Genomic DNA, 15161 nt, shown 5'->3' with positions numbered 1-15161 from the left:
TTGAATGACACATTAGACCACATGAATCTAACATATATTAAGAACATTCCATCCCTGAACAGCAGAATACACATTCTTGTCAACTGCACAGGGAACATTCTCCAGAACAGATCACATGTTAGACCACAAAACAAGTCTCAACAAATTAACAAAATCAAGGTCATGCCATGCTTTTCTGACTGCAATGCTACAAAACTAGAAATCAACCACAAGAAAATATTTGAAAAGAGCACAAATACGTGGAGGTTAAACACATGCTACTAAACAATGAGTGGGTCAATCAAGAAATCAAAGAGGCAATTAAAAAATACATTGAGATAAATGAAAGGAAAACACAATGGTCCAAAACCTTTGAGATGCAGCAAAAGTGGTTCTAAGCGGGAAGTTTATAGCAATACAGGCCTACCTCAATGAAGAAGAAAAATCTCAAATACCTAACCTTACACCTAACGGAGCTACAAAAAGAAGAACAGAACTCAAAATCAGTAGAAGGAAGGAAATAATAAGGATTGAGCAGAAATAAACAAAACAGAAACTAAAAAACCACAATAGAATAGATCAATGAAAAGAAGACCTGGTTCTTTGAAAAGATCAACAAAATTGATAGATCTTTAGCCAGATTCATCCCCCCCCAAAAAAGAAGACTCAAATAAAATCAGAAATGAAAAAGAAATAACAAATGACAAGACAGAAATACAGAGGATTATAAGATTATAAGGGAATATTATGAAAAATTATATACCAACAAATTGGACAACCTAGAAGAAATGGATACATTCCTAGAAACATATAACCTCCCAAAACTGAATCAGAAAGAAACATAAACTTTGAACAGACTGATTATCAGCAATGAAATTGAATCAGTAATTAAAAGCCTCCCAAAAAACCAAAAGTCCAGGACCAGAAGCTTCACAGGTAAATTCTACCAAACGTTTTTTAAAAAGTTAATACGTATTCTTCTCAAACTATTCCAAAAAATAGACAAGGAAAGAACGCTTCCAAATTCATTCTATGAGGCCAGCATTACCCTGACACCAAAACCACAGAAAGACACTAGAAAAAAAAAAAGAGAAATACTGGCCAAACCTCTGATGAACATAGATGTACAAATCCTCGACAAAATACTAGCAAACCGAACCCAACAATACATTAAAATTCATTCATCATGATCAAGTGGAATTTATTCCCAGGATGTTCTCATTACACAGAATGAGAACAAACATTCCTAAAATTTGTATGGAACCACCAAAGACCCTGAGTAGACAAAGTGATCTTGAAAAAGAACAAAGCTGGAGGCATCACAATCCCAGATTTCATGGTACTGACGTAAAAATAGACACATCGATCCATGAAATACAACAGAAAACCCAGAAATAAACCCATAATTATATGGTCAATTCATCTTTGATAAAACAAGAAAGAATATCCAGTGGGGAAAAAATGGTCTCTTGAACAAATGGTGCTGGGAAAACTGGATAGCTACATGCAAAAGAATGAAACTGGACCACTTTCTCACACCATACACAAAAATAAATTCAAAATGGATTAAAGACCTAAATGTGAGACATGAAAACATTAAAATCCTAGAGAAGAACACAGACCTCTTTGCCACTGGCCATAGTAACTTCCTTCTGTATATGTCTTTTGAGGCAAGGGAAACAAAAGCAAAAATAAACAAGTGAGACCACATCAAAATACAAAGCTTCTGCACAGTAAAGGAAACAATCAACAAAACTAAAAGGCAACCTACAGAATTGGAGAAGGTATTTCCAAATGACATATTTGATAAAGGGCTAGTATCTGGAATATATAAAGAATTTATATATCCTGATACCAAAAAACCCCCCAAATAATCCAAATAAAAAATGGGCAGAAGACATGAACAGACATTTCTCCAAAGAAGATATACAGATGGCTACCAGACACATGAAAAGGTGCTCGACACCACTCACCATCAGGGAAAGGCAAATCAAAACCACCATGAGATATCACCTCATGCCTGTCAGAGTGGCTAAAATCCAAAACACAAGGAACAACAAATGTGGCGAGGATGTGGAGAAAAAGGGATCCTCGGGCACTGTTGGTGGGCATGTAAACAGGCACAGCCATCATGGAAAACAATATGGCGGTTCCTCAAAAAATTAAAAATAGAACTATCATGTGATCCTGTAATTCCGCTACTGGGTATTTAGCCAAAGAATATGAAAACACTAATTCAAAAGGATACACACACCCCAATGTTTATAACAGCACTATCGCCAATAGCCAAATTACGGAAGCAACCCAAGTGTCCACTGAATGATGAATGGATAAAGAAGATATGGTGTATATACACAATGGAACATTAGCCATAAAAAGGAATGAAATCTTGCCATATGCAATGACATGGATTACTTGTAGAGGGTAAAAGGCTAAGTGAAGTCAGTCAGTCAGAGAAACACAAATACCATATGATTTTACTCACATGTGTAATTTAAGAAACAACCAATAAACAAAGGGAAAAAAAAAGAAACAGACACTTAACTCTAGAGAACAAATAGGCAGTTACCAGAGGGTAGGTGGGGGGGGGGGTGAAATCGGTGAAGGGGATTAAAGTACACCTGTCACGATGAGCACCGTAGGATACAGGAGTCCTCAATCACCATATCGTACACCTGAAACTAGTAGTATGCCCCATGTTGACTATACTGGATTTAAGATCAAATTAAAGGGGCGCCTGGGTGGTTCAGTAGATTGAGCATCTGACTCTTGATCCCAGCTCAGGTCATGATCTCGTGGTTTGTGAGTTTGAGTCCCAAGTCGGCCTCTGTGCCGATGGCTCAGAGTCTGCTTGGGATTCTCTCTCTTCCTCCCTCTCTGGCCCTCCGCTGCTTGAGCGCTCTCTCTCCTGAAAATAAACTTTAAAAAATATTTTAAAAATTAAAAAAAATAAAACCATCGAACTATTTTCAATTTCAACTTTGGCTGATTTTGTCAATTTGATAGCAACAGTAGTGCCACTATAAATAACTGGCACTCATGAAATACTTTCTCTGTGCCAGCTCTCGTGCTGTAAACGCATTATCTTATTTAACACAAAGCCCCTCAAGGTAGGCACCGCCATTATTCCCAATGTGAAGAGAAGGAAACCTAGGCACTGAAAAATTGGTTTTGTCTCAGGCCATTTAGATCGGTCTATCCACTTCTTTGTTTGACTTGATAGTATTTTCATTAACCCTGTAGTTGGCGAGAGCTGGAAATATCGTGGGCAGCTACAGTACAGAAAATCCACGTTGGGATTCGTTTCCGTCATGCCCTACATTACATTTCGAAGATACAATCATTCCCCACTTTCGGATTGCCGGTGTTACCTCAAGACTTTTCATTATATGTTCAAGATGCAGATTGCAATTCTGCAGAGTTTCAAGGACCCCTGCAGAAATGGTGATCCGCAAAGCATCCAGCTTGTTCTGTATTTTTGACATGATTTCTCTCCACATGGAGATCACTTGAGAGAAGAGTTTTGCTTCCACAGGGAGTTGCCTTTAGGAAGGAAACAAGAGAGAACGTCATCTGTTTAAAAATGTCGTGACATGTTTTATTTTTGCTGATCATTAACTACAGATATTTTATTATATACAGCGACGCACACGTAGGAAATCTGTGACAAACCAGACATCCATCCGTCATTTAACGGGATTATACTTGGTGCGAGTTCCGAGACAGATAAACACAGTTCTACGTAACGTGAGTAAAAGTGATTTGTGTCCTAGGATGTAGGAAAACAAAGGCTACTGCAATTCTAGAGGAAATGGGATCTTAGAGAGCTGCTTCTCCAAGCAGCTATTTTTGGCACTAGCTTCTCCAAATGTCCCCGAGAGGGCAACATCGCCTGCGGTTGAGAACCGGTGGCCCACAGCAGCTAGGTGCTCTCGTGCTTCTGTCCAGAGAAGACTCAGGTCCTCATTTCCGATGCCCCCAACCCCAGGGCAATACCTGTCAAGCTCTCCCACGAGCCCCCCACCACTATCCCATTCCCCATTTGGGGCGATGGGCCTAGAAACTTCTTCAGCTCAGCAAAAATCCTATCAAGGAGGGGCCTTCACCCTCCCCTCTGTCGGGCACCCTCCCGACTGCAACAGGAGGCTCTGGGGGGACCTCACGGGGAGTTTGGAGAGAGGGGAATGGACTGCATCCTTGTCCCTCACACGGTCTCTGTAAGGAATTCTCCCTGCTAATGAACCTCCCTTCCCCTTCCTCTCTTTCACACTCCCCCCGGAATCAGGGCCCACCATCCTTCTCCACTTCTCAAAGGCAGGGCCATGGCAGACGTGTGTTTCCTTTCCTTTCGCACTGGGGTGCAGGAGTCTTCAGCACCCCTTAATTACATGCTCCCTTTTCATGTAAAGGGAGCAAATAGCTCCCTGGGAATAGCCTGGGAAGAACGACATGGTGACACTCTGAACCAGAAGTCGTATCTCTCCATCGGTTAAGAAGTCTTTAGTAAAGAGGACTACTGAAGTTTGAATTTAAGGCGCTAAGTTGTAACCACAAAGGACACATTCCCCAGGTATGTGGTTTCCCGTGAGAACTACACAATAACTAGAGCTTGACCCAAGCCCTTTAGAAAGCCGTCCTCCGACAAGAAATATACACGTATTACAAAAATGGATAATTGTTCTCTGCAACGCAGTACTCAAACCTACACAGTTTTCTTTCGTGAGCCGCTTGAAGCTCCCTCTGCCCCTAAAATAAACTTCGCAATACTTAACCTGATATCCAAGGTCTCCCTTCATCTGCTCTAACACCTTACAAACACGCGCTCTGTGATGCCTACTTATTTCAGATGTAAATGTCACAGATGTCACAAGTTACGCACACTCAAGACCAGTGACTTTAAAGAGAGACCAAGCAATCTGAATGCCGTGAATAAAAAGAAAAGGGAGAATTTCCCCCAACTGTCTAGGACCTCCATTCTTTCACGTGGTCCAAAGAAACAAACTACCATTCATGTATGTAGACTATTAAAAACATGTGTATTGCTCATATCAACACCACACTAATGTTCTAGAACTAAGTAGACACATGGTATTGTGGTTTAGCGATTACAATGACCTGACATTTCTTACCCAATCCTTAACAGTTTTATGTCTAAAATTGAGAAACAGGACTTTTTAAAAGAGCTGATGCTTTCAAACTTTCATGAAAGAAAAAAATAATAATTCAGCACAATTTACTCCTGTGCCCGTGGCAGATTATTTTAGAATGTTCATTGAACAAATGACTTCTCAGGGATTACAGGCAATAAATACCCACCATATGTTTTTTTAACCTCTATATAGCTTTTTTTTTTTTACCTTTGTATTTCCACAGAATGAAAGATTGGTTCCAGATAAAGCCAATTTCTTTGACAATTCATCGATTCCTCAAGAGTAGAAGAGAAGAGAGACAAGTTCTGATCCCACTTTTCCACAAGATCCTGTAAGATAAACACATGCATGGTCACAAAACAAGGTGTATAATATGCCTGCATTTATGTAACCATAAATAGCACATATTACATTCATGTTACATAAATGCACTCATATTATACACATTGCTTTCTAACTTTTTTGTGTTTTGTTTTTTTGGCTTTTTTACCTAACAGTGTCTTTTAGAGAGGCTTTACATCAGTACTCACAGTTCTTTTTTTATTAAAAAAAATTTTTTTTAACGTTTATTTATTTACTTCGAGAGAAACAGAGGGAGCGCGTGAGCAGAGGAGGGGCAGAGAGAGAGGGAGAAAGTGAGAATCCCAAGCAGGCTCTGAGCTGTCAGTGCAGAGCCCGACACGGGGCTCAAACTCACAAACCGTGAGATCATGACCCGAGCCGAAATCAAGAGTCGGGGGCTTAACCGACGGAGCCACCTGGCACCCCGCATTCTTTTAATTAAATATAGTAAGCATTATGGGGCACCTGGGTGGCTCAGTTGGTTAAGCGTCCGACTTCGGCTCAGGTCATGATCTCGCGGTCCGTGAGTTCGAGCCCCGCGTCGGGCTCTGTGCCGACAGCTCAGAGCCTGGAGCCTGTTTCGGATTCTGTGTCTCCCTCTCTCTGACCCTCCCCCATTCATGCTCTGTCTCTCTCTGTCTCAAAAATAAATAAACGTTAAAAAAAAATTAAAAAAAAATATAGTAAGCATTTTGTGGATATCACATCTTTCTCCAGCTAGTATATTTATTAAAGTAAGAGAAAAATGGTTAAAAACCAATTAGTACTAAAACGCTTACAAACCAGGAGACCGGCCCACCCCCTAACGTGGACTCGTAAGACGGACCCACGCATAAGTCATTTACTTTTGCTGTGTATCTCCATGTTTCCTTCTAAATCCATTTTATATCTCAATAGCTTTATTAAGGTATAACTGACTTCAGTAAATGGTGCATTTTTAAATCACACAATTTAATGTTTTGACGTGTGTTTTTTTTAAATATCAAAACTTTCACAGACTAGAAACACTCTGCATTCTTCTGATGGAAAGCATCTGATGAGTTTCACATTTTAAATGTTACCGTGAGCAAACATTACAGTCAGGTTGGCGAGTGAAGCTCCACTGAGTACAATGGCTTCTTGTTTACATTTCAAAGTTCTTTTATAGTTGACTTCTGATTTTTAAAATTTATTTAAAACTAAATTCATTTAATTCATTTACGGTCATTGCAAAACTGAGACACAAAAAGAAAGAAAACATAATTTAAAACATTTCAAAATCCTAACACCCAGAGACAGCTCCTGATATTTCCTCCCATTTTTCTTTAGTTTATTATATTTTTAAAAATTGTAAAAGTAGCACATCATCTTCATATGATGGAAATAGTACTAAGGTATATTAAGAAAAAGCTTATAATCTTCTCTTTCACACATTGCTGAGGTAACCATTATTAGTAGTTTGCTATGAATCATTTGGTGCTTTCCTCTACACTCAAACAAATGTAGACAAAAGGTAGATAACTTTAGATTTTTTTAAAACAAATATTGAATCGTACTATATGCATTATTCTACAATTGCATTTTTGATATTATAGTTACATTTAAATATGTTAATATACGTACCTGTGCGTATATCTAAATCATTCTTTTTTTTTAATTTTCTTTTTTATTTTTTTAAATTTATATCCAAGTTAGTTAGCATATCGTGCAACGATTTCAGGAGTAGATTCCTTAGTGTCACTCCCCCATTTAGCCCATCACCCCTCCCCCAACCCCTCCCATAACGCTCAGTTTGTTCTCCATATTTATGAGTCTCTTCCGCTTTGTCCCCCTCCCTGTTTTTATATTATTTTTGTTTCCCTTCCCTTACATTCACCTGTTTTGTCCCTTAAAATCCTCATATAAAGGAAGCCATATGATTTTTGTCTTTCTTTAATTTCGCTTAGCATAATACCCTCCAGTTCCATCCACGTAGTTGCAAATGGCAAGATTTCATTCTTTTTGACTGCCGAGTAATACTCCATTGTGTATATATATATATATACCACATCTTTATTCATTCATCCATCGATGGCCATTTGGGCTCTTTCCACACTTTGGCTATCGTTGACAGTGCTGCTATAAACATGGGGGTGCATGTGTCCCTTCGAAACAGCACACCTGTATCCCTTGGATAAATGCCTAGTAGTGCAATTGCTGGGTCGTAGGGTAGTTCTCTTTTTAGTTTCGTGAGGAACCTCCATACTGTTTTCCAGAGTGGCTGCACCAGCTTGCGTTCCCACCAATGCAGAAGAGATCCTCTTTCTCCGCATCCTCACCAACATCTGTTGTTGCCTGAGTTGTTCATGTTAGCCATTCTGACAGGTGTGAGGTGGTACTTCATTGTGGTTTTGATTTGTATTTCTCTGATGATGAGTGCTGTTGTGCATTTTTTCATGTGTCGGTTGGCCATCTGGATGTCTTCTTTGGAGAAGTGTCTATTCATGTCTTTTGCCCATTTCTTCACTGGATTATTTGATTTTGGGGGGTTGAGTTTGGTAAGTACTTTATAGATTTTGGGCACTAACCCTTTATCTGATATGTCATTTGCAAATATCTTCCCCCATTCTGTCAATTGCCTTTTAGTTTTGCTGGTTGTTTCTTTCGCCGTGCAGAAGATTTTATTTTGACGAGGTCCCAGGAGTTCACTTTTGCTTTTGTCTCCCTTGCCTCCGGAGACATGTTGAGTAAGAAGTTGCAGCGGTGACACGTGTTTCTAACTGTGAAGCAGTCACCTCACGATAAGGAACATACCCTGACCTTGGAAAGGTTTCCTGTGCCCTGCTGTGATTCCTTCCCCTACACCTGCCTATTCCCATCCCTAAACAAGCTCAGATTGACTTTCTGAAACGACACCCTAGTTTATGTTTTCTAGAATTTTATATAAATGAAACCATATGATAGGTACTCTTTCTGGTCTGACTTCTTTCACTCAGCATAATTATTTTGAGATTTGCTCATGTTGTTGCATAGATCAGTACTGCATTTCTTTTTCACTGCTGAGTAGTATTCCATGGTATAGATATACGACAATGTGTGTATCATCCACCAAGCGTCCACCCAGGTTGCGTCTGTTTTTCACTAATACAAATAAAGCTGCCATGAATATTCAGGTGTAAGTCTTTGTATGGACACAAAACTTCCTTCCTTTTGGGTAAATACCTAGGAGTGGAATGACTGCATCACGTGGTGGGTCTATTTTTTAAGTTTTAAAGAAACCTTTCAAGTGATTATAACATTTTACCTGTTACGTGGCAGTGTACGAGAGTTCCCACCAACACTTGGGGTGATCGGTCTTTTTTGTTTTAGTCATTCCATAAGACGTGCAGTGGTGCCTCACTGGGAATCCAACTTTTCCCCAATGAGTAGTGAAGTTAACATCTTTTCACGTTTATTTTCCCTCCAAATATTTTCTTTGGTGAAGATTCCACTTAAATCTTTTGCCCATTTCTGTTTTTTTTTTTTTTTTGAGAGTTCTTTATATATTCTTGAAAGAAGTCCTTTACCAAACATAGGCTTTGCAAATATTTCATTCCAGTCCTGGCTTATATATATTTTTGCCCTAACAGTGTCTTTTGAGGAGCACAAATTTTTAATTTTGATGAAATCCAGTTGATAGATTTTTCCTTCTATTGATCAGTCTTTGGGTGTCACGCTGAAGAAAAGTGCCTAGCCTGAGGTCACAAAAATTTTGTTTTCTTCTCAAGGTTTCAAAAATTTCTTCCGATCTTTTAGGTTTATGATCTGCTTCTGAGTTAAAGTTTACATGTGCTTACAAGATATGGCTTGAGGGGATGTTAAAAATTTGTTTTGCATATAACCGTTGGCTTTGTCAGCACCATTTCTAAAAAGACTTCTTTCTGGAAATGTCTTTACACTTTTGTTGAAAATCAGGTGCCTGTGTGTGTGTATGCACGCATAATTTTTTTGTAATCTCTATTCTTTTTTTTAGGTTTATTTGATAGTGACACAGAGTGCAAGCAGAGGATGGACAGGGAGAGAGGGAGAGAGACTGAGACAGGCAGAAAGAGAGAGGGAGGAAGAGAATCCCAAGCGGGCTCCGCACTGGCAGTGCAGAGCCTGAGTGGGTCTTGAACCCACAAACCGTGAGATCATGACCTGGGCTGAAATCAAGTGTTGGATTCTTAACCGACTGAGCCCCCCCCCCCACCACCCCGGTGCTCTTGTAATCCCTATTCTGTTCCATTTGTCTATCTTTATGCCAATACAAAGAACTGTTCTGATTAGCTTTACAAGAAGTCTTAATATCAGGTAGTGTTGATCGTCTACTTTGTTCTTCTTTTTAAAACTTTGAAGTCACTCATCTTCTTTCCTGTAAAGTCTGATCTGCGGTCAATCCCCCCCAGTGTGCATTTCACCTTCTGACCTGCAGTCAATTCCCTCCCTCCCCCACCCAGGGTGTGTATGTCACCTAAGGTATTACAGTTTTTATCTGCACAAGTGTGACTTTGGTCTCCACGTTTGTATCTGGGGTACGTGGTCTTCCACAATCTACTTGTTTCACCGTCCTCGTCTCCAATTCAGACTGCTGCATCGGTTCAGGATCCATTTCCATCAGTAAATGTTTTTCATTATGAATCCTATTTTCTTACTTTTTAAAATGTCTGATAATTTTTGGTTGGATTCGAGACACAGTGATTTTATCATGTGGGTACTGGGTACTTTTCCTGTAAATACTCCTATAAATATTTTCCTATGAACATTCCTGAGCTTTGTTCCGAGTGCTGTTAAATTGCTTAGAACCGGTTTCATCCTCATGGGTTTTGCTGTCAAGGCGTGTCAGAGCAGCGTTTAACACGAGGCTAACTGCTGTGCCCTTCAAGCGCTCCATTGACCACTCACGGAATGCGGCCGGTGGACACGGGCACTGCTCCCGGCCCAGTGTGAGTGGTCCCCTCACCCTGACACGTGGTCATTTCCTGGGCGCCCAGGAGTTTCCTGGAGTTCACGTGCCAGCATCAGTACTTCCACGGACCCCTGGAGCTGTGCCCCCCTGGTCCCGCCGCCCGCAGGCTCCGGCCAACTTTCAGCAGCACCTCCTCTTTCCAGGCTCTGGCCGGGTCACCCTGCTCCCCCCCACGCAAGGCCTGCAAGCTCAGGTGGGGGCCGCCTCGGCTCTTCTCGTTTGTCTCCCCTCTCTGCGGGGTCCTGTCGTTCGATGCCTGATGTCGCACCCTGGAAGCACGGTCCGTCTCTTTTCTTCTGTTCTGCTGCGGGTACTTCAGGCGGAAGGTGAATCTGGTCCCTCACCTGGAAGCGGAAGTCAGTGTGCACGCATGTGCGTGCACGCTGGTGTACATGTATGTGCACGTGCAGGTGTGTGTGCATGTGTGTGCGTGCGGGTGTGTGTGCACACAGGCGTGCTGTTGTTCAGCTTGAGTACGCCCCATGTATCATTCACTACGTTCATTTTACTTTTATTTATTTATTTTTAATTATTATGTTCATTTATTTTTGAGAGAGAGAGAGAGAGGCAGAGTGTGAGTAGGGGAAGGGCAGAGAGAGAGGGAGACACAGAATAGAATCCGAAGCAGGGTCCAGGCTCTGAGCTGTCAGCAAAGAGCCCAACACGGGGCTCGAACTCACAGACCGTGAGATCACGACCTGAGCTGAAGCTGGATGCCTAACCAACTGAGCCACCCAGGCACCCCTTCATTTTACTTTTTAATGAAAGCACCGGGTGCTCTAAATACTCCTTTTCACGGGGCTCTAAGCCAATTGTGACAAGGTTTGATTTAGAATTCTTTCTGCTTTTTCTAATTTTAAAATATCTTAGTACATTTCCTATATATTCTTATGGATGCTTTTAAATTCGTTTTTTGTGATAGTTTTGCTGCTGTTGTTGTCTATTTTTTGTTGTTTCTCTGTTGTTCATTTTTTATTTTAATGTCTGTGGTTGGAGAATATGGTTTATATGGTTTATCCCTTTTTTGCAATTTATTGAGTTTTTTTTTCCCCTCTAAGGTTCAATTAACTGACATCTTCCCTAAATGCTAGTGTGTTTGCAAATAATATGAACTCCATTTGATGGGTACACATTTCTCTCTGTCACACTACCTATAATCAATTATGGTAGCTTTACTATTAAGGACGTTCACATTATTACATGCCTTGTTGAGTTTCCTTAATTCTTTAAGTGATTCTTGGCCACGTTAGCGGATGTGGGGCTGTGCAGAGAGGGACTATCAGGACCACTGAACCTGAGCTGACCCGAGGTTTCAATTCCTAACCATGATGCGTTCTAGCAAGCTGCAGGGACACACACAGGTGTGGACACACAGGACTCATCTTAAGAGCAACCGCACAGGAAACAGAAATGAAGCGACTGCATCAGCAAGCAGAGTCTGCAGGCAGCGGAACTGGCGGGGGCCCCGCCAGAACCACGGATGTTTCCAGTAGCAGTGGCACTGCCGGTAAGTCCTGGCTTACGGGGTCCTATTTTTGTATGATTTAAACTCATTTTATTTGCCCAAACTGAAGTTTATGACAACTCTTCATGAACAGTTAATGTTTCCCAAAGAAGTTATTTCTAGTATTCAAAATACTAAATAATCTCATTTCTGTATGGGTATATACATGATTTACACAATTCAAAAGGTTGTGAAATGCGCAAAACTAAAGTGACAAATAAAACTATAAACAATGACAGTATTTTCCCTTTGCCGTAATATTTACCTTAAAGGGCCCGAGAGAGGAAGACCCTTTAACTGTTGCCAGTGTGATCTGAGACTCTTCCAGCTGAGTGAGTATGTCGTCTATGGACGAAATGATCAGGACGGAGTACGTCTCGGAGTGATGCACAACCAGGTGTAACGGGGTCGTGTTCCACAGATCAATAATCTTAAACAGCGTTTTCTCAAGAATAGCCTCCTTAGTGGCGGAGATTGAGATTTCGTTTATTTCGTTTTGGTGCTGAAACATCTGAAATGAAACATTACTCTTTAATATTCAGCGGATGAAGGATTCCTGATGCGCTTACGATGCGGGACTTCCGTGAGCGTGCCCCTCCCGGCCTGACCCTCGGGACAAGGCCCTTCCTAACCATCTCCCATTTCCCACTCTGAGCTCTCAGTGAAGTTTCTAGTCATCGTGTACTTCCTCTAATTGCAGCCCGCGAGAAGGTCAGTGGACACCACCTTCGGTACCCGTGCAGATGGCCCTACCCCCTTCAGCTCTCCCTTCTCTGCACTAACGCCGACGGCCTGACCCCTCCGCGACACACTCTTACTTCTGACAGTAACTCTCGTGATACGACGATCTGAGAGAACGTAATCCGAAAGACCCAGCTTTCCCTGGCTTCCCTTCCCTTCCTTATCTCCATGAGGATAAGTGGCTCGAACATACATTGGTGGATGGAGCATACGCGTAGGCCTTCTTTCCAGTCCCCACAGACAAGGTCCTGATACAAGATCTCACAATCACTGCCACGGAGATACTGGGAGAGCTTTGCACTTCCACATCGGAGAATTAACTCACGGGCTAACTGCTCTTATCATTTAAAGGATCTCCCGCTGGTCCCACATGTCATCTCCATGGGGTTGAAGAGTGATGCCCGAACCTGTGTTTTGGTAAAACACGACCAGTGTTCATCACCTACCAGAGACGGGCATCACGGTGATGAAATCAGCTGAATGCTTATGGCCTAAACAGACAGTTTGAGAAGGACGCGTGCCTCTGGATGCAGATTATTCAGCCAAAGGCAGATAGGCAACCATAGGACCATCAAGCTTCTGTGCTGAACAAAGAACCTTGCGCGTCACACTGACGTTCTGAAATTGCTAATAATCCACTCCAAACACTGAGAACGTGTAGGGCAAAATCTCAACGAAGTGTACGTATAGCCCTTTCAACGCCTTATGGTCTGAGTCTGGGACGTGACTGACCAATGGTCGGATCTCCCAAGTTACTTGGTAATACCTAGGAGGCTTCAGATGAGTCTTAGGCCTATCGTTGATTATCTGCCTCTGTGATAAAGCACACGGTTTCTAGAGTGAAAAAGATCAACCACGAAGTGACTGTGTTCGTTTTATGGAAACGATCGAGCTCTTCCTCTGAATTTACGTTGTGACACGTCACAGGTTTTTCAGAGACTACATAACATGTTGGACAGAAACTGCTGTCATATAACGTCATCATTTATCCACCTGGTAGGACCACAAGTGGGCTCCTGTCACGGGCTGTCCTGAGCAGTCTTGCAGCATGACCGCCGTCCGTCTCTGGGTCAACCACGTGATACGCATCCTGTAGGAAATGAAGGCTGGGTCCCTAGGCCCAATCCTGTCCATCTAGGTACCCACGCTCTACTACGTAAGTTGGTGAACAGAAACAGGATGATCCAAATCTTCCAGGAACTCTTGGAGTTCAGTTAAGATGAGCAGCTGATGGCCTGCTCTCCCCTCTGACCACTGCAATGATCAACCTCGGGAAGAGAGGATTCCTCTGACTCCCGCCGACAGCGTTGCAGAGGCTGAAGACCTTGTTCACTTTTGTTCAGATGCTGCATTAACTGTCTTAATTTGGATCCTTCGAAAACTGCATGAGAATCCCTTTTTAAACTATCTATTCACATTAGAAATACAGGGATAGCACGCTGGAACCCTTTCAGGTTCTGGAGCCACCAGCCCACCAGCTGATCCCCTCGAGGCCCGTCTGCCCTCACTTTTAGTGCTTGCTGCTAGACTGCCAAATGTCACCCTTTACGTGACTTGCCCAGGGATGATGACTCCCATAGCCCAAGACTTTGTAAAGGAAAATGTCATTGCAGTCGTGCTATGTTTCTGGAATGCTGTTTTGGATACACCTGGCTGATGACGTTGACATATATGTTCTCAAATTATCTAGACATTTTGCTGAATTCACCGCTGGCACACAGATCAGTTAGGAGGCCTGATGATGACCCAGGACAGGGTAAGAGATTTAGACGGGATGAGGATGGAGAGAGCAAAAGAAGACTGAAAGGTTAGTTCATCACTTTCAGGCTAAGCAAGTGGAAAACAATGGAGGCGCCATGTGCTGAGATGGGGAAGGGAAGGAAGAGTGGGGTCTGGGAGACGGAGAACGCTACCTGGGAGGTCTCTGAGACCCGTAAGTGCACCTACTAAATAGGGAAGCGGATATGTGAGTTCAGGGGGAAAACCAAGGTCAGGGCAAGACAGATGCGGTAATCTAATTTTAAAGATCACCTAAAGGTGTCTTTTAAAATTCTTCTTTTTAAATTCCTTAAACTATCCCCCCCCCATTTCCTCATTTCAACAGATCATTTAGTAGAAAATTATAAAATACTATTTTAAATAACAACAGACACTGTTAATCACGAAGCCTGGAAGAAAAATGAAGCTTACTGTAAACTAGTTATGAAAATAGAAAAAATTGTAACCATATAAATCATGGATTCTAATTTTAGAACAAACCCTAGATGGCAAAGCAAATAGCTCCTAATTGTGTATTTGAAGTATCATATCAAGTTACCGGCAGAGCCATCCCAACATGCTCTTCATTTTACGTGAAACGGAATACAGCAAGCAGCTTGATGTTTCTGTTCCTAGAAGGTGTGCTCTCTGTGAGAAGTAGCCCTGCTAAAAAATAAAACGCTAATCTCATTTGTCACACAGGCAAACCACTGCCGCTGCTCTCGAATCACCGGGATCACGG

General features: G+C 41.9%; 1 protein-coding gene across 1 annotated transcript in view; it reads right to left on the bottom strand.

Annotated features, from left to right (window-relative positions):
• The window catches only part of DNAH14 (dynein axonemal heavy chain 14), a 404678-nt gene that overhangs the window by 205023 nt on the left and 184494 nt on the right, over positions 1-15161 (bottom strand). The window contains 3 exon segments of the mRNA XM_042976694.1: positions 3351-3522; positions 5337-5458; positions 12186-12431. Coding sequence (XP_042832628.1) covers positions 3351-3522; positions 5337-5458; positions 12186-12431 — 540 coding nt within the window.

The sequence above is a fragment of the Panthera tigris genome, chromosome F3, assembly GCF_018350195.1.
Source record: "Panthera tigris isolate Pti1 chromosome F3, P.tigris_Pti1_mat1.1, whole genome shotgun sequence".
Classification (NCBI taxonomy): Eukaryota; Metazoa; Chordata; class Mammalia; order Carnivora; family Felidae; genus Panthera; species Panthera tigris.
Note: the sequence above shows the minus strand (reverse complement) of the source record. Positions and strands in the feature narration are given on the sequence as shown.